Here is a 21,156-nt window from a genome sequence, read left to right as displayed (position 1 = left end):
AGCTGCAAGGAAAGTTTGATAACCCTTTTCCTACCTCTTTTCTTTACGATAGGCAAGAAATCACATCAATATTGCATGTTGAAATTAATGTGTGTCTCTAAATGTCAGTTTAGTACATTGCAAATTGGATGTTTGCAATCACAAAGACTAACGCTTTGCAAAAACCCTTTGTATAGCTGACGGACGAGATTTCAAAATGTTGACAACATTCTATGCACAAGTTTTTTATTAAAGAATTTAGGTTTATTACATTTCTCTACATGAACATTAACCTGATAATATTTTAAAATCTAGAAATGCGCTCTTCACGTTATTATATAACTTGTGGCCATTTCAAAGACAAGATGGTGGATGGTACCACCACATTTCCGACACTTGCCAGATACTATTCATCACCCATATTTTTAGATCATAATTTGTCACTCTTGTTTTAAATTTCACATTGATCCTTCTGCATAGCTAATTATTTTGTGATTTTGTGTCGCCACACAGTTGTATTTCTCTTTTGTTATGAAAGAATAACTGTGTTCCTTTGGGGACTTTATTTGTTGTTAATGCACAAGTACATTTCTGTGGAAAGTGTGGGGAGAAAAGTTGGGGAGACTTCTCTCTTTGCAGACACAGCAGTGGCATCGCAAGTGAGGGTGGTGGTAGCACACCCTGGGCGGCATGAGGTTTGGGGCTGGTGGCCTCCCTCCCCTTACCTGCGGCCATTGCAGGAATGGGAAACAGCCTTAATAACGAAGTTTGAAAAACGACTGTTATGACCAACGAATCCTAAACTGCAGGAATCGCATCAGCACCCGCTATTCTTACATGCGGCCACTGGGCAGCAAATGCAGGGACCGCCACAGGTGGCACAATGTCTAGCTATGCCACTGAGCCACAGATAGCTAGGATAACTGGAGTAATCCTGACTAAGCAGATAAGAAGAGCACATATTACAGTTGGTCCTTTTCCTTCAGGTACTGCAGCATCCTGGTTATGGACAGAGGAATCGGGTGCAGAGTGTTGTAGAACTATGTGCTTTACCAGCTACACATATACAGCTGTTCTACTTGATCACTAGGCCCTCCTTTGTTGATGCTTCAAGTGCCAGCTGTCCATCTGGTTTCCTTGCAGCAGCTCAGCAGATCCATGTTGACTTGCGAAAGTGGGCACACGCACAAAGAGTCATTAAGTCTTGGCATCGTCTTACATATAGGCATAGCAGTAGGCTGACAGTCCTTCTCTGAGTTCTGGAGACCACTACCACATTTTGAGGGTGATCATTTGTCCTCTGTCAGTGCAGATGTTGTCTCAGACTGCAAAAACTCTTGAGGGTGCCTTTCTTATTGGATGCATCCTAAATTCTGAACACACACACAGATTCGCTCAATTCACATAGGATCCCAAGATGAATCACCTTAACTTTCTCAATTTGTTGCTTGGGTTGGGATTTGCCTTAGTGGACTTGCCTCAATTACACCCTGATTCATTCCGCATATTCATATTTTGTTTTCTATCTTGCGCCATGTTTTAAAATCATTTAATTATTACATAGTTTGATTGTGATCCCAAAATCAGTGTGAATTTAATTAGCTTGCAAAATGTGTGGTAGATGGTGAAAACACTATGGGGCATATTTTCAAGCCCCTTGCGCCGCCGGTGCGTCACTTTTAACATGGGAAAATGTGGCATACTGGTGGTGCAAGGGGCTTGTAAATATGCCCCTATATCTCTAAATCTTTTTTTTTTATCACATTTGTCTTAAATGAAAGCGTGTTGGTGGGTTACATCAGGTTGGACATCTAATCCTCCAATAGGGTAAAACTATTACTTAAACCATTTTTTTATTTTTCTCTTAAGGAATGTCCATATTTTTGAGAACTCATGTAAAACAGATCGCTCAGCTTCATTTCGTAGTAATTGCTCCTTTTGATAATTTAAATCTTCAATTTTTTGGGAAGACTCGGTTTCCCCATGGGCACCCTCTGAATTTTCTGTTTCAAGATTTTGCTCTGGTTCAGCCAAAGCACCTTCTTTTTCGAGATGTTTTCTATAGTTTTCATCCTCTGTCATGGCCAATTGTTCTTCTAAATCCCTCTCTTTCGCTTCATATTCGGCCGCGATCTTGAGTTTTTGAGACTCAAATGTTTCTTTGTTTTGTCTCCATAGTTCCTTCATTTTTTCCTGTAGCATCATCTCAGCTTTCTGATACATCTCATTAGTATAGCATGACTCCTTGTTCTTCTTCACCATTTCCTCAACCATGGTGAGCAGCTCATTGGTCTGCTTGTTCCGTTCATCTACTGGTGCATGGTTGTTAAAGGCACAGTATCTCCCTTCACACATTTGAATCAAATCCAGAAAGTCTCTGCTGTTTGCTGCACTTACATACTTTTTTATGGAGAGGTTTTCCAAATCATCCTTTCTTGTGAACAGTATTATCATGTATTTCACAACCTCCTCTCCAAACGTATCCTTGATTCTTTGAACGGTTTTCTTGTCTTCCTCTGTGTATCGGCCAACCTTTAACACCAACACAATGGCGTGAGGGCCTGGAGATGAGAGGGTGACACATTTGCAGATTTCCAGTGCAATCTGCTCATCACTAAGCTCTGTGTCAAAAAAGCCTGGTGTGTCAACAATCACAACATTTCTCTCTTCCCACTTCACTGTCTCTTTCCTACAAGTCTTGTCATTCGCTGTTAAAGAGACATTGGTGTCAAATTTATTTTCACCCAGAATTGTGTTTCCTGTTGCACTCTTCCCAACTCCAGTTTTACCAACAAGTACTAATCGCAGATCAGATGTACTGGGTTGTTGGCCATCATTTACAGTATCTAATGTGGAAACAAAAAGTACAAAATTATTGCAGCAAAACGTTCACACCTTCATTGAGGCACGATTTCCATTTCACTTCGACAGTCATTGAGATCAACTGCAACATGTAGTCCCACCCTTGCATGTACACAGGTAGATCCACTAAGACCCCCTTATTAAAATCTCAGCAAGCCAACCAGACTTGGATGTCGGAGGCAGGCAACGCAAAACCTGAAGGACTTCAATTCCACAAACCCAATTCTGTGCGTCCCTAACCAACCCCAGGACAAATGACAAAACACAGGAGTTATTATGGTGAACAACCTTTCCTTCTACAACTAAACTCCCCAAGTCTGAATACAAAATGGCCTATTTAGAAACTGCACTTTATGAAAAGTTAGTGCTACTACAATAGTACAGCTAGTGTACTTCAAAATGCTATTTGCAAACCTACGTGATAAGGTCCTTGCCTTTTTTACTCTCCTATCTTTTCTGAGCATAGATCTCCTTCCTGACTGCAGAGATCTCCACACACGTTAGCTTACATTTTAGTAGTAAATGTGGGTAGAACCTAGGGGAAAGGCTGTAAAATGGGGAATAAGTACCACTAAATAGGAGAGATTTATGGAGGAGTAAGGGGTTGCTTGTGGAGGGAAAGACACCCACCCACAAAAGAGTAAGCCCATTGCTAGTCACAAACTGTACTTCTAAAGTTACTTCAGACATAAAAAAATATTAGAAGCACATATACTTGAGCACAGATCTGGATTAAATCAAGAGGTTACATGACCAACCACTGGTACCACAAAACACTCAAGGAAAAAAATGAAGGTAGGTAATTAAAATAGAACCCTATTGGAAATAACGTTGAAATAATTTAGTTTATTTTGACTATTTCAAAATATATGGATTTTATTTATTGTTAAAAAACTGATAATTAAATAAAACATAAATAATATTTTATAAAAGAATATTTTAATGGACATTTTAAATTTAAAAATAAATATTACTTTCATTTAAAAAAAGATAAATTAATGTAAATTAATTTTATACACCCCGCTAAAACATTTTAATAAAAAATAAATAAACACAAACATTTTAGTTAATGTGGAAAATGTATCTTTTAAAAATTATTTTAATTGAACCTAATACATTTCAATTTAATTTTCAAAAACTTTATTTATTTACCCCTTTGCTGCTAGGCCTTTTCCCCTCCTGTGCTAAGCCTTTTTTTTGGCTATTTGGGGTAGTGTGCGCTTAGGCCCCTGTAACTTTTTGACCACATAAGGTATCCGCGCCAATTTTGCATACTTTTCTTCCAACATCATGGGGATACTAAAGGCACCCAAGGTTTGTGGATTTCCTTGAAGGGGTCCCAGAAATTAGCCAAAATACAGTAACATTTTAGTTTTTTTTCTCAAAAATGGGAAAAACGGGCTACAAATGAAACCGTCTGGGTTTTTCCCTACAAATGTTACCAAAAAAGGGTTTGTGGGGCTGAAATCACCATTGTCCCAACTTTTAGGGAATGACAGTCTTTTGTCAGAGAACCAACATTTTTTACACAGTTTTGTCATTTTTCTGGGACATAGCCTATTATTGCTATTTTTAGTGCTTTCAACCTCCTTCCCGTTAATGGTAAAAATGAGTATAACAGCAATAATAGATCCTGTAAAGCTATACATTTTATACAAGTAGACACAATTCTGAATTCAGAAAGGGGTCATTTGTGTAGATACATCAAGGTTTCTTTATAGGAACTAACAATTAAATATTGGAAAAATTGAAAATCAGTTTAAAAAAACAGTCTTTTGTGTCAACGTTTTCACCTGTAACTTCTTGTAATTATGACATATCTTTGAAAGCAATATATGTTTACCTCCGCTGGACCTTCCTAGTTGTGGGGTTATATAGGACTTGTAGGTTCACTAAGAACTACAGGAACCCAGAGTAAAAAACTGAGTAGGAATTTGCAATGGCTTTTTATTATGTTCCGGGTATATAGCAATTATTGTGTGAAAATGTATACATGGAAAAATAGATATGAAAGACACCTATGTATTTCTGAAATGTGTACAAATGATAGAGTTTAGAAACAGTACATATTTTCACATTTTCAAATTTGGGAATACCCATACTAGCATGAGAATTATTGGTCATTTTTCAAAATGACTTCTTTTTTACACAATGTCTTTCATTTGGAAGGCATAAATGCATAAAAACTCAATAGGTAATAACAGTTGCTTTACAAATCTGAATTACCCTAAGTCTTCTGATAAAAATAGTACCTCACTTGTGTGGGTAGGCATTGTGTACACGACTGGAATGGGCTTAAAACCCAAACACACCACATTTTCACAATGAAAATGTACCCTTTTTTGCGAAGTGTGTAGCGGTATTTATTTAACCCTGCCTCTGCCGGCACCTAGGGAAACCTAGCAAACCTATACATTTTTAAACAATAGATACCCAGGGGAATCCAGGATGGGGTGACTTGACTGCCTACCACCAGGTTCTGTTAACCCAGAATCCCTTGCAAACCTACAAAATTGTCCAATAAAACTAAATTCCCCTGCATTTCTGTGGTGGAAAGTTCTGAAATCTGCGTGGATCCACAAATGTCCATCCACCCTGCGTTCCCCAAAGTCTTACGAGAAAAATGGTACCTCACTTGTGTGAGTCGGCAAAGTGCCTGCGACAGGAAACGGCGCAAAACGCAACATGGTCACACCTCAATTTCACAATGAAAAATGACCCTTTTTCGGCAAAGTGCCTTGCTGTCGTTTTTTAGCCCTAGCTCAGCCGGCACCTAGGGAAACCTAGCAAACCTATACATTTTTAAACAGTAGACACCCAGGGGAATCCAGGATGGGGTGAATTGACTGCCTACCACCAGGTTCTGTTACCCAGAATCCCTTGCAAACCTACAAAATTGTTGAAAAAAACAAATTTCCCCCGCATTTCTGTGGTGGAAAGTTCTGGAATCTGCGTGGATCCACAAATGTCCATCCACCCTGCGTTCCCCAAAGTCTTACGAGAAAAATGGTACCTCACTTGTGTGAGTCGGCAAAGTGCCTGCGACAGGAAACGGAGCAAAACGCAACATGGTCACACCTCAATTTCGCAATGAAAAATTACGCTTTTTCGGCAAAGTGCCTGGCTGTAGTTTTTTAACCCTAGCTCAGCCGGCACCTAGGGAAACCTAGCAAACCTATACATTTTTTAAACGTAGACACCCAGGGGAATCCAAGATGGGGTGACTTGACTGCCTCGTACCAGGTTCTGTTACACAGAATCCCTTGCAAACCTAAAGAATTGTCCCAAAAAACACATTTCCCCCACATTTCTGTAGTGGAAAGTTCTGGAATCTGCATGGATCCACAAATTTCCTCCCACCCAGCCTTCCTCCAGGTCTCCTTATAAAAATTGTACCTCACTTGCATGGGTGGGTCAAGGAACCGAAACAGGCAAGGGTTCAAAACCTATTGAGGTGACATCAAAATTACCTATCACAAACCAACCTGGTTTTGCAAGGGGGGTCCCAAGAAATTTTGGCCCGGGGCTCGGCAGCCATCTAGGAAAACCTACCTAACTCACACATTTCTGGAAACTAGACACCCGGGGGAGTCCAGCGAGTATGGCTTGCGTGGGTCCCACATCATTCTCCTACCCAGAATCCCCTGCAAACCTCAAATTTTGTCGAAAAAATTAATTTTTTTCTCACATTTCTATGGTGGAAAGTTCTGGAATCTGCGTGGATCCACACATTTCCTCCCACCCAGCATTCCCCTAGGTCTCCTGATAAAAATGGTACCTCACTTGCATGGGTGGGTCAAGTACCCACGACAGACAAGGGCCCAAAATCTATTGAGGCGAAATCAAAATTACATATCTCAAACCAACCTGGTTTTGCAAGGGGAGTTCCATGAAATTTTGGTCCGGGACTCGGCAGCCATCTAGGAAAACCTACCTAACCCACACATTTCTGGAAATAAGAGACTCAGGGGAGTTCAGTGAGGTATGGATTGTGTGGGTCCCCCATCATTCTCTTGCCCAGAATCCCCTGCAAACCTTAAATTTTGTAGAAAAATGTAAATTTTTTCTCAAATTTCTGTGTGGGAAAGTTCTGGAATCTGCGTGGATCTAAAATTTCTTCCCACCTAGCATTCCCCCAGGTCTCCCAATAAAAATGGTACCTCACTTGTGTGGGTAGGCATAGGGGCTGCAACAGGAAATGGCCCAAATCGTACTGTGGAAATTTGTGGATCCACACAGATTCCAGAACTTTCCACCACAGAAATGTGAGGAAAATGTGTCTTTTGGACACATTTTTAGGTTTGCAAGGGATTCTGGGTAATAGAACATGGTGAGAGCCAGTCAAGTCAACCCTTGCTAGATTCCCCTGAGTGTCTAGTTTTAAAAAATGTATAGGTTTGCTAGGTTTTCCTATGTTCCTGCTGCGCTAGGGCCCAAAATCAACAGGTATGCATATTGCTAAAAACAAATCTGTGCCTAGTCTGCTTTCTGCTGCCCTGGGGTGGAGATATCGGGGGTGGGGTTGCCCGATATGCCCTGAAGGGGGGGCAGAAACACTGTGGCTAGTTTTTTGGGGGGGAGGGGCATTGGTATGCCCATTCTGGGCAGGCCCCACCCCTGCACATAGAAAAGCCAGCGTAATCGTTGGCGCCTAGAGGGCTTTATGCCCCCCGGGGAGCAGATTGGGGGCTATTGCCTCCAATCCCCCCAGGGGGGGCAGAAAGGCTGTAATTGTTGCGGGGGGGATTTTGGGCAGCCTCCACCCTAATAAAAATTTGCCTAAGAAAATCCCTGGCGTCTAGTGGGATTTTAGCCCCCTCGGGGGGCTGATTGGGGGTTACTGCCCCATCTGCTTTCCAGAGGGGGCAGGAAGGCTGTTATTTTTGCAGGGCAGGGGGTTGGGTCATGGGCATGCAGATTTTGGGAGTCCCCACCCTAATTAAAATTTCTCCCAAAAAATCCCTGGTGTCCAGTGGGCTTTTTGCCCCCATGGGTGCAAATTGGGGGCTAATGGCCCTATCTGTCCGCCAGGGGGGCAGAAAGCCCACTAGACACCAGGGATTTTTTTGGGCAAATTTTTATTAGGGTGAGGGCTTCCCAAAACGGGCATGCCAATGCCCCCACCCTAATTAAAATTTGCCTCAAAAAATCCCCAGCGTCTACTGGGCTTTTTGCCCACCGGAGTGCAGGAAGGTTTTTATGTTTGCAGGGCGAGGGGGTGGGGGCATGGGCATGCCCATTTTGGGAGCCCCCACCCTAATAAAAATTTGCCCAAAATAAATCCCTGGCTTCTAGTGGGCTTTTTGCTCCCCTGGCGGGGCAGATTGGGGGCTAATGGATCCTCTGCCCCCCCAGGGGGGAGGAAGGATTTTATTTTTGTGGGGGAGGGGGTGGGGGCATGGGCATGCCCATTTTGGGAGCCCCCACCCTAATTCAAATTTGCCCCAAAAAAATCCCTGGCGTCTAGTGGTCTTTTTGCCCCCCTTGCGGGTCAGATATGGGGCTAATACCCGGGCAGAAAGTCCACTAGACGCCAGGGAGTTTTTTGGGCCAATTTTAATTAGGGTGGGGGCTGCCCAAAATGGGCATGCCAATGCCCCCACCCTAAATAAAATTTGCCCCAAAAAATCCCTGGCGGCTACTGGGCTTTTTGCCCTCTGGGGTGGCAGATTAGGGGCTACTGCCCCATCTGCCCCCCAGGGGGGGCAGGAAGGTTTTTATTTTTGCAGGGCGAGGGGGTGGGGGCATGGGCATGCCCGTTTTGGGGGCATGGGCATGCCTGTTTTGGGGCCCCCCACCCTAATTCAAATTTGCCCCCAAAAAATCCCTGGCGTCTAGTGGGCTTTTTGCTCCCCCTGGCAGGGCATATTGGGGGCTAATACCCCCATCTGCCCCCCAGTATATATCCCCTTCTTTTTAACAATTCTACTGGAAAAACCCAAATTTAGAGTGAGTCTCTCTTTGCAGGGACAGGCTGGCAAGTGTAACCAGAACAATTGATGGACAGAATCCAGAACACTGATTTGCTCACCATGCCATTCCAGTTTGGACGCAGCCATATGCAAATCAGTCATGACCCTGCGCCCAATGGGAACAGCCTAGCATGAACGGCCAGGACAAGTCCTCCCTGGACTGGAGACAAGCATCCTAGGACCGGTTTCAGGCTTTCAGTCCTACTCAGCCCAGATAGCTTGACTCCAGTTGCATGGAGAACACAGGGCCCACATCTGGGCATACCCGTCCCACTCAGGGTGACAAATGCAAAAAGAACAATTGGTGGACAGAATGCAGAACAATGTCATACATTCACCCCAGTACAGAGAGCAGGGCCTAAATCTATTGAATAAAGATGGGTTCAAACCAGATCTATGACTGCGGGTGAGTGTCTGAAAAGTTTCAGTGCTCCGTCCATCATCTCCTTGTGTTTGCTTAGTTTGCCCTAATTTGCCCAGACATGGGTCCCTTGCTCACTTTGCCACTGGATTCAAACTAGCCTGGCTGATGAAGGTTGTTACCCAGAAATCGGTCCCAGTATGCTTGTTTCCGGTTCATGAGAACCTGGCTTGGCAGTTCGAGCTGGACTGTTCTTGTGAGGCACAGGATCAAGACTGATTTGCATATGGCTGAACTAAAGAATAATGATGGATTTAACACTGATCTGTGACTGGGGGCGAGTGTCTGAAAAGTTTCAGTGCTCCGTCCATCATCTCCTTGTGTTTTCATGGAAAGTGTTACAATCGTGACACCATGTATCCTGCAGCACAATATGGAAATATGGAATAATTCCATCATGAGCACTGAAGGGATTAAAATAGATGTATGGTCCGTTTGAGTTGGGTCAGTAAGTAGATGGTCACTCCTGATGTAAGCTTTAAACAAAGGCTAGCTGCACAAGGTGGAAATACCTGTTTATCCAAATGGCACAAGCCCTGTAAGGAGATAAACCTGTTATGCAGTGGAATCCCAGTTGCTTGTTGTGATGAGAAAATCACAGGCAGCAGAAACAGGGTGTGACGTGGACTGATGAGATTGGGGACCTATAAAAGCACCTTATGGCAAAACCTGAAAGGAGCTGAATTTATCATCATATTTATGTTGACTAAAGTGCTGAAAAACATGTTTACTGCAATTAACTACTACATATTCCCCTTGGAATATTTGTGGGGCGGGTGAAATATATGGGACTCAATAATAATATATTTTGATTATTTAAATATTTAGTCCCAAATTAAAAAATCTATTTTGCTGCTGTACCTTTCAAATGAATATATATATATATATATATATATATAAATATATTACCTACTGGCTATCGCCAGTAGGTATATATAGTTAGGATTAATTCCCTATGGGATTTTTGAAAATTCTATGTCTAATAACTTTGGCGTTTGAGGACGGAATCGGCTGAAATTTTCAGGAAAATGGCACATTTTGTTTCTGAGCAGCCCCTGAACATTTGGTGGAGTTTCGTCAAGGGGGGGCTGAGAAAAAAGGGGGGTCCCAAAACGCGTTTTTCCCATTCATTTTTCCATAGGGCGGTTGGACTCACTTTTAGCTCGAACGGCTGAATGGATTTGCACGAAACTTGGCAAAATTGTAGGGACTGTTAGCCCGATGTGCCTTTGCTAGGTCTCAATATATGTGCTCCAGTAGTTTTTGAGAAATTAACGTTCAAAACAAGATATATATCTGTAACAGCGCTCCGGGCAGCGATCCGGTCCGCTTACTTTTCGCGAAACGGAACTTTGCGCGCAGAAAGCTGATTGGCTCTCCGGTGTCTGTCAACATTCTAAACAGTCCGGAGCGGCCGCCATCTTATCTCTCGGTAGGATCGAGAGAGAAGAGGTGAAAAACGAAGGGGGAATTTATTGAAAGGGTGCAAGGTATACCCCTCTTGACCCCCTAGGATTGTTTTTGGGGTTATTAAAGGGTCCCGTGGGGAAAATAAAAAAAAAATTATTTTTCACGGTAGAAGCGTTTCCCGGCCGCGAACTGGGCCGCAAACTGGTAGCGAAACGGGAATTCGCCATTTTGTGCTTCGTTTTAATTGTTTAGAGACAAAAATTATCGCCGCACATCGGCCACAATGCATGAATATCGTTGAAAAGTCAGCGATATTCATGCATTATCCAGCAAATGCTCTTAGCCATGTTATCCACCTTCCATTGGATAACAGAAAGCTGATTGGCTCTCCGGTGTCTGTCAACATTCTAAACAGTCCGGAGCGGCCGCCATCTTATCTCTCGGTAGGATCGAGAGAGAAGAAGAGGTGAAAAACGAAGGGGGAATTTATTGAAAGGGGGCAAGGTATACCCCTCTTGACCCCCTAGGAATGTTGTTGGGGTTATTAACACCTTGGCTGCTGCGGGGATTTTTCTCCTGCGCTGATCCTTTAAAATTCCCATTGTTCATGACGAGCTGGGCTCGTCATCAGCACACGACCACTGTGCACCATGACGAGCCCAGCTCGTCATCAGCAGCGAAAGGGTTAAAGGGTCCCGTGGGGAAAATAAAAAAAAAATGATTTTTCACGGTAGAAGCGCTTCACGGGCCGCGAACTGGGCCGCAAACTGGTAGCGAAACGGGAATTCGCCATTTTGTGCTTCGTTTTAATTGTTTAGAGACAAAAATTATCGCCGCACATCGGCCACAATGCATGAATATCGTTGAAAAGTCAGCTATATTCATGCATTATCCAGCAAATGCTCTTAGCCATGATATCCACCTTCCATTGGATAACATGGCTAAAAACTGCTCTGTGCGTGAGCTTTTTTTTTTTTTTTTTTTTGGCTGCTTGACGTTTGTTAACGTTCGATTCGATGGAAATCAGGAAGTGTTGAACACCATTTTGTCACTGCGAGTAAATATTTTGTTATAAATGAATCCTTATTGATAAACATTGTCTGCGCCATCTTGCGTTTTTGTCCAATGCCACAATTTTGTCGTGCACGGCAGCCATTTTAGATGCCTTGACCAGGGCCACTCTCTGCACGCCGCCGATTCTCAGCATGGCTCCCCACCCTCGCACGCATCTCCCCCACGCAATGGTCACCCCCGCTCTCTCTCTCATGCATGGGCCATATACTTCCCCCATCTGCGCTGCTCTTCTCTGAGAATCACACCCTGTGCCCGCTCGACACCTCCCTTTCACCCTATTCACTACCGCACCCTCTGACACTCCTCTTCCTCTGTGTCCGATTGTCCAGGCCGGACCCAGGCTATCACCTAGCCCTGCGGATGTAGTTTATGGCCCCAGCTGTAGAGTATCCAGACATGCTAACCCTCCCGATTCAGGTGTGAGACTACTGATTTCAGTGCTAGTCTTTCGCTTCCCGATTCCTGCAAGGAAAAACCCGGGGGCATATTACCAACAACTAGCGGTAATTTTTGTCTCTAACTTGTTTAGAGACAATAATTATCGCCGCACTTCGGCGAATTTTATCGCACATAAACCTTGCTATTAGCAAGGTTTATCGCAAATGCGATAAAAAACGGCCGCAATGCATGAATATCGCTGAAAAGTCAGCGATATTCATGCATTAGTCAGCAAATGCTCTTAGCCATGTTATCCACTTCCCATTGAACAAGCGCATGGTCTTTTAAAGATTTGTGAAGTACTCGGGGCGGCGGTGTGTGTGTGCCCTCTTTCAGGAGCGGGCGGGGGGGCACTGCCAGCAATTTGCAGGCCAGGCAGTGTTCAACACGTGCATCACCCTTTCTCTGCCTGCTATTGCGCTCCATGCTTCGGAAAGGTAAGAAAAAGAACGTGCATTTGAGTTTGAAATGTCCGATCTTGTAGCAGTACACTTGCAAAGCCCACACATGACAATAACCCGATTCAAGGCCCCATTCACCCGATTTTTTAAAAAAATATAGTACTCCAAGACAGTTACATTTTAAAACTTTATTAATATTTAAATATAACGAACTCAACAAAAACTGTAAATATATTTAACCATTTTTTGAAATTAACCAGAACTATAACGATAACAACAACAACAACAATAATATAACTTTTATGCCTAAATTACGCAAACATTTAGCTAATCTGCTAAAGGGGGGAGTCGCCATTTCTTTACAATAATCAATAATGAAAAATCCACATCAATAGGGTTGCCCGTTTTCTCGATGCAGCACTATAGTGCAATATACACAGCACCTGGGGTGTCAAGAGTGAACAGGTCTTTCTTTGTTCCTTAAGATGTTATCTCCGAGAATGCTGATGCATTGGTGTCTGTACACTTCTTTGTCAATTCTGTCAAGATGATAACTGCTTTATAAACAGACGATATCTTTGTTTAGTCATTAGTGTTAAGTGTGTCTGAAACTACAGTGCCCTTCTGTTTTTTTTTCTTCAGGCACTACAGAGTTTTGTGTGTTGTTCTTTTGAGCGACAATTATTCCAGAGGTTTCAGGTTCACTTGTTTTGTTCTGCAGTGAGTTAACAGCTTTAGAGAGTTCATGTTTATTTGCTATGTCCTGCTGTTCGTCAACTGCTTCAGAGACGTCAGCCTCATTTTTTATGTTTCAGTAGATCCTGGACCTGCCCGGCCGCGCCCAAAATGGCGCCGGTGTAAATGGGACTCGTAACTGCTTGTTCTGTACTGGTTGCCCAACCTTGATATCACGAGATACATATGCAGTTTTGAAGCACATGGCGGAGGCTTGTCTGCTGTAGTGGGGCGCCCCTTTATCGTTTCAGTCGCCATTCCGCCCGCTTTTGCTACACTGTGCCTTTTCCGCCATTCAGCTGTTTACCGCCCGCTCTTGCGACTACAGCGTCTCGCTCACCATGTAGTTGAGTTGCTCCCGCTCTTGCGGTGCAGCGATAGGCGGCTGCCACAGGACTCTTAAAATGGCGGCCGGCTCTTCGGATTTGGGCCTGGTCCAGTAAAATGGCCCTGGGACACCTTGGAACTCGGACGCTTGTCTGCCAGGGCTTGGGTTCCATTCTCGAAAGCGTCCCCTCAGCCTTGAAGATTGTACAAAAGTCTTGGGGGCCCTCGACTCCCGCAGGCTTCCGGTGGGGAGCGGCTGCCATGATTGCTTGCGGAATGGCCACGACGGAGCTACGAGATGGTGGTGCTCTCATGGTGACGCCAGCTTCAGTCTGAAACATCCAGAAACAAGGTGGGGCTTTCATCGTTTGGGGAAAAAAAATGTTTTAATCCAATGAAAAGTGTTATTTTTAGGTCACATGACCTAGTCTTACATAATTAGGAAAAGAAAAGTAAAATGAACCAATGAAAAGTTTTATTAACAAGTCACATGACCTGTTATGCTTACGTTACGCGCTGCGCGGCGCGCTCTGGATCGTTTCCGGGAAGCTGCGCCTTGCGCACCGGAGCACTTCCGGGTGGCGCTAACGCGTCGCGTCATATAACGCATTACGCGACAATGCAGGTGTAGAATATAGTCAAAATGTCTCCACCAACCAGCGGTCGGAATTCCACCGCTTTCAGCAGTCCAAAAAGTTCGGTCAAATCTTAAGAGCGGGAGCAACTCAACTACATGGTGAGCGAGACGTTGTAGTCGCAAGAGCGAGCGGTAAACAGCTGAATGGCGGAAGAGGCACAGAGTACCAAAAGCGGGCGGAATGGCAACTAAAACGGTAAAGGGGCGCCCTACGACAGCGTGTCTTCAGGTGAAACGGATTGTGGGACAAGGTCCAGAATGAAAGATTCTTCAAAAGGGAAAAAATTCCACCGGACCCCGGGAGCCGGCCGCCTATGCCGGGGGCGATCTCAGGCCTCACCAGGGCAACACGACTTGGGGAGGGGGCAGGAGCCAAGCGCCCCCTCTCAGTCCGCGCCATCTCACCGCCCCTCGGGGGCCTCCGTCAAGCGGTTTAGGGAGGCACCGTATCACATTGTTTTCTAATGCAGTCAGGTCCACAAATGGACCCCACTTACTTTGAATAGTGAAGCTGCAGCAGGTGCAAATAAGGTTTAAACAGTGTTACAAGAGCTGCTTAGAACTCTGAAGTATGGCACTCAACAACCAGGACTTATGCCATTTATGTAAGGCAGTGACATGGAAGCAACTCAGGGACAAAAAGCATGAACGAACATTCACGTATGAAAATCTTATTTGGAGAAGGGGTAGAATCCAAACGCCCCCTGCCAGTTCGCGCCACTACACCGTATGTGGAAAATCTGAAGCCATCATTCTACAAACTCTCAACGCTTGTTATCAGTGCATGACTTTCATGCTCGATCGATTGAGCTAGCCGGATCGGGCAATAAAAAGTATAAAATAGTTATGTAAATAGTTATTTAATAAAATGTTTTACTCTGTTTCTTTGGTGGTGTGTTGTGTATATTTATAATATTTGCATAGGGTTTGTCGTTATTTTGGGCGGTGTGGGTGGCGGAGTCGAGCTGTTTTGCAGCCCTCATGGTGTGGAGCTCAGTTCATTTCACTATTTTCGTATTTCTCATGAAGGGTTGTTCCCAATGTTTGTATTTTAGCGAGGTCAAAAAGAGATCCAATTAGTGGTCTACTGATTTTGCTCGATTACTTTTATTTTTTTACACGATTTTTCACTATCTGCAAAGACTAAACAGAGTATTGCGACTTTGTGCTTGTTTGTAAATAGAGAATGATCCAAAGAGAACCAATTGTAAAACAGTAAATGCTTGGATAATAATTAATCAAATGGAGAGACAAGCAGGTACGACGGATTACAACAGGGGTAAAGGTCTGAGTTAACTACCGTTCACTATCTGCAAAGAGAGAGTACTACTAAGAGAAAAGAGGGGAGTGGGGGGGGGGGGCAGCGTTCAAAGCACATCAGCGTGCATAAACACGAAAACGTTTTTACCTATCGCGTACTTGACATTTGACAGCTTTTGATATTTGCTATTAAAAAACCATTGAAATTCACAGAAAAAACCATAGGTTATACTCCATATATAGTTAGGAATTTGCATTTACAAAACCTTGAAAATTCAATGAAAAAACCATTGGTTTTAGGCCATATATAGTTAGGGATTTGCATTTAGAAAACCTTATTTTACTCGCATAAAACCATTGAAATTCCATATATAGTTATAAGCGCTAACTATATATCGCGCACCTGCAATCCACTGCTGATGATGTCACATATTACATCATTCATGACATGGTTAGTGACATCACTGATGACATCACTGATGACAACATCCAGTGACTGTATGTTTCTGTAAAGTTAAAATATGTTTTACATATGGAAGAATGAGTGGATATATAAGTGTCTGGATGAAGGATTTACTAGGTGCATGACTAACTGATTGAGTGAGTGATTAAATGTGTCTCACTGAGTGCATGGGTTAGTGACTAAACTGTTTTAATTTGTGCATCATTATATCTGTTGTTCTACAAACTGCTGCATATGTTGATCAGTAGCTATATGAGTAACTGTATGGGTTATTGATTGGTTGTCCAAGTATTTGTATGGGAAACTGAGTGTGTGTGTATGGGTGGCTGGGAGGTGTGTGACTCTGTACATAGATGTGTGAGTAGTTGATTCACTATATGTATGGATTCAAAAGTGCATGTGGAAACAGCTGTATGGGCGGTTGACTGTGCATGAGTGTATTAGTGAGTGAATGGATATCTCAGTGCTACATGTCAAAGTAAGTACATATGTAAAACACAGTACATGTGAGAGTTGACATCTATAAATAACTGTGCATAAGAGCCAGTGAATGTGTGAGTGGCTGTATGGATCATTGTGAACATGTATCAGAGATTGTATAAGACAGTAAAGTAAATATGTGTTAGTATATGTTTGAATAAGTAAGGTGTGTATAACTGTATAGTTGAGAGAATGGAGGTGTGATTGATTTTTGGCATAACTGACTAGGTGTGTGAGTAACTCCATGGATGAGTGACAGTCTGTGACTGTCTGTTTACACTGATTGTATCTAAGGTTATATTAGAGTCTGAAGAGGTTCATGGTATTATCACATGAATGATATCATCAGTGATGTGATCAGTCATGTCAAATGAGATGTTATCAGTGATTTTATCAGTGATGTCATTTGAGATGTCATCAGTGATGTCATCAGTGATGTCACTAACCATGTCATGAATGATGTAATATGTGACATCATCAGCAGTGGATTGCGGGTGCGCGATATATAGTTAGCGCTTATAACTATATATGGAATTTCAATGGTTTTATGCGAGTAAAATAAGGTTTTCTAAATGCAAATCCCTAACTATATATGGCCTAAAACCAATGGTTTTTTCATTGAATATATATATATATATATATATATATATATATATATATATATATATATATATATATATATATATATATATATATATATATATTACCTACTGGCGGCCGCCAGTAGGTATATATAGTTAGGACGGTTTACCATAGGAAATCCCCAACATTCTATTGGGAATAACTTTGGCCCTGGTTGATGAATCTTCGCAAATTTCTCAAAGAAGATGGCTCGCTCCGCTCCGCTCCTTCCCTTAAAGTTTGGGGGGGATTCGTCAAGTGGGGGCTGAGAAAAAAGGGGGGTCCCAAAACGTGTTTTCCCCATGTTAATTTCCATAGGACCTTTAGACTCAGCTACAGCTTGAACCGCTGAAGGGAATTACACCAAACTTGTCAAAATGGTAGTGTCTGGTATGCAGATCACGCTTTTGGTAAAATTGTGTAAATCCCTCCAGTGGTTCCTGAGAAAATTAAAAGACAAATCAATTATATATCTATAAGCACGAACGCGTGCGCGCACCCCGCGTTTTTTCGCGATTTTTTTTTGGGGGGGGGGGGCTTGGGGGGGGCTTGGGGGGTTTGTCTCTTTCATTTTAATGTTTTTGTTTTAATTTCGAGGGTGCCCACCCCTCGTTTTGGCCCCCGAGATCACCGCCGCCGCCCGAGCTGCCTTAAGATGGCCGCCGCCTGGTTGTGGGCGGGCCGGCGAAGGAGCCGCGCTCCGATTTGTCAAGGAGCTCTGACGTCATCGCGGGGCTCGCCTCAGGGCCGCGCTGGGATTGGCCCATCGTTCGGAAGATTTCCACATAGGAGGAATGGAGCTAATATCGCAAATACACGTTTCTTTTTCGTGTTTCCCGTTTCTTTTTAACTACAGAGAAAACATATTCCACTACACTCAACAAATATCAAAACATCCATTCCTTTTCCCATATTGAAAGAGCAGTTACTCCAGCCACAGCCACAGTCACAAACGAACAAGCTATCCCTACCTTTTAACACCAACTTCCCACCCCTTGCCTGGGATTTTCCCACATTCTTGAAGGGAAGGGAAATCCACAGTAGTGAAGCAGTTTTAAACTTGCCAGGAATCTTTTTGTGAATTCCTTGCAGATGTTGTATTCGGCAGGAAATCTATTTTAACATTCGAAAATATATTAGCGAATAGGTCCAACCGTATTTAGAAAGAAAATAAGTCATATTTAAGTGTTTTTAAGGACGGTCTAACAGTAATTACATGCATTGGAAGTGCTGCATGTCATGTTCCATGCAGCTCATGGCTGAGGTTATAGTAACACCTCCTTCGAAAACCTAAACCGTATGCATTTTATCGTCGATACTGAAATTCGGCATACCTTTGACTGTACATACTCTCTCTTACCCTACGGTTATCAACAGGTAGGGTTCAGTAATAGTCAGCAATTGCGGGATTACTTTTATATTTTTGTTTGTTTCTGCATAGGTTTCAGTAGTGAAAAGTCTGTGCCTTTTCCTTCTTAATTTTGTCAGAATTGCATTTTGTGTATTCCTAACGCAAATCGCCTAGGACCATTTATAACGTTCTGCTTCGAATTCCACTGTTGAAGGTTGTTGATGAGGGCATTATTCAAAATAGCGGAGCAAAATAGCGGAGCAGCGAAAATGCATGGAAGCTCTGCGTGGCACCTACTATTGAGATTCTGCAACATCTTTCTGCATTACAAATTGAGTCTACAGAGTTGCTAATGTCTTTACGACCAACTGCAAATTTACAATATTTGTGAATGAGGCAGAATGAGTGTGACCCAACTAAAAATAAAAAGCCAGAATACTGTGACAAAATAGGGGTATTTCATGAAAATCACAAGCTGGTTTGTGGGTACTAAAGTAGTAAATTTATTGAAATGTACAAGCAAATAATTTTAACAGCATTGTATTTTGTAAAATAATGTGTATGGGGGCAAAATCTATTTACTAAAAATCAAAAAGATGTCTTAACAGTAAAAATTGCCATGTTACAAAAATAATAAGTGGGCATTTCTGAGGAAATTTACTAATTATTTTAGGTGGAAAGCCAGACAGGGACGAACAGTGTATTTACTGAAAATGACAAGTTGATGGTTTGGACACAAAGTAGTGTGTGTGTGTGTATGTGTATATCTACTGGCGGCCGCCAGTAGGTATATATAGTTAGGACGGTTTACCATAGGAAATCCCCAACATTCTATTGGGAATAACTTTGGCCCTGGTTGATGAATCTTCGCAAATTTCTCAAAGAAGATGGCTCGCTCCGCTCCGCTCCTTCCCTGAAAGTTTGGGGGGGATTTGCCAAAAACCATAGGTTTTAGGCCTTATATAGTTAGGAATTAACATATAAAAAACCATTGAAATTCCTCCTATATATATATATATATATATATATATATATATTAGCATTTAAAAAACCAATGAAATTCACTGAAAAAACCAAAGGTTATACACTATATATAGTTAGGAATTAGCCTTTAAAAAAACCAATGAAATTCACTAAAAAAACCATAGGTTTTAGGCCTTATATAGTTAGGAATTAACATATAAAAAACCATTGAAATTCCTCCTATATAGTTAGCTGGACATTTTATTGACATAAAACCCAATGAAATTCCATATATAGTTAGTTGCAATAACTATATATAGCGCACCCGCAATCCACTGCTGATGATGTCACATATTACATCATTCATGACATGGTCAGTGACATCACTGATGACATCACTGATGACATCTCAAATGACATCACTGATGACATAACTGATGACATCTCAAATGACATCACTGATGACATCATGACACACCAATACCAGTTACTACATATGCACTCACTGATTCCTACGTCTACGCACACATTCACTCATTCACCCATACAATCACTCGTACATACAGTCACTCATTTTTACAACACTGTCATATGCACTCATACACCTATGCAGACACTCACACACTGCCACTCATCCATGGAGTTACTCACACACCTAGTCAGTCCTGTAAAGAATCAATCACACTTCGATTTCCTCATCTATACAGTTAAACACAGAACACCTTACTTTTCCAAACATATACTAACACATACTTACTCTCTTATGCAATTACTGATACAAGTACACATTGATCTGCACATAGTCACTCGCCTCCCAGACAGTTACACACACACTCAGTCTTCCATACAAATACTTGGGCAACCAATCAATAAGCTATATAGCCACTCATATAGCTACTGATCAATACATGCAGCAGCTTGCACAACAACAGACATATTGATGCACACTTTCAGACAGTTTAGTCATTAACCCATGCATTCAGTAAGACACATTCATTCACTCGCTCAGTCAGTCACGCACCTACTAAATCCTTCATCCACACACTTATACAGCCACTCATTCTTCAATATGTAAAACATATTTAAACTTTACAGAAACACACAGTCACTGGATGATGTCATCAGTGATGTCATCAGTGATGTCACTGACCATGTCATGAATGATGTAATATGTGACATCATCAGCAGTGGATTGCGGGTGCGCGATATATAGTTATTGCAACTAACTATATATGGAATTTCATTGGGTTTTATGTCAATAAAATGTCCAGCTAACTATATAGGAGGAATTTCAATGGTTTTTTATATGTTAATTCCTAACTATATAAGGCCTAAAACCTATGGTTTTTTTAGTGAATTTCATTGTTTTTTTAAAAGGCTAATTCCTAACTATATATAGTGTATAACCTTTGGTTTTTTCAGTGAATATATATATATATATATATATATATATATATATATATATATATATATATATATATATATATATATATATATATATAATGTTGTCGTAGCTCCAAACGTATAATGTTGTGGTAGTCTGTTGACTATGTTTATCATTAGCACGATCACATGATTGACCTTAAATGTCGGATGCTAACAGACACTTGTACTCGTGAGAAAGGGAAGTTGTTCCCGAAACGCGTCGAGTAGGCTGTGATTAAATCCAGTTTTTGAAACACTATTTGTGGCCTGGACATCGTTCTTGTGAAGTGTGAACGAATTCGGTGGGATTTGTGGGACTGGCGATCCCGTCCGGGGC

General features: G+C 42.2%; 1 protein-coding gene across 2 annotated transcripts in view; it reads right to left on the bottom strand.

Annotated features, from left to right (window-relative positions):
- Positions 1-221: 221 nt before the first annotated feature.
- Positions 222-21,156, bottom strand: part of LOC147685056 (GTPase IMAP family member 9-like) — a 492,924-nt gene continuing 471,989 nt past the window's right edge. For both annotated transcript variants that reach the window (XM_086940941.1, XM_086940942.1), the window contains one exon: positions 222-2,825. In XM_086940941.1, coding sequence (XP_086797067.1) covers positions 1,816-2,825 — 1,010 coding nt within the window. In that variant the 3' untranslated portion in view covers positions 222-1,815. The remainder of the gene's footprint in view (positions 2,826-21,156) is intronic.

The sequence above is a fragment of the Lissotriton vulgaris genome, chromosome 10 (genome assembly GCF_964263255.1).
Source record: "Lissotriton vulgaris chromosome 10, aLisVul1.2, whole genome shotgun sequence".
NCBI classification, from domain to species: Eukaryota; Metazoa; Chordata; class Amphibia; order Caudata; family Salamandridae; genus Lissotriton; species Lissotriton vulgaris.
This window is presented reverse-complemented; position numbering and strand designations above follow the sequence as displayed.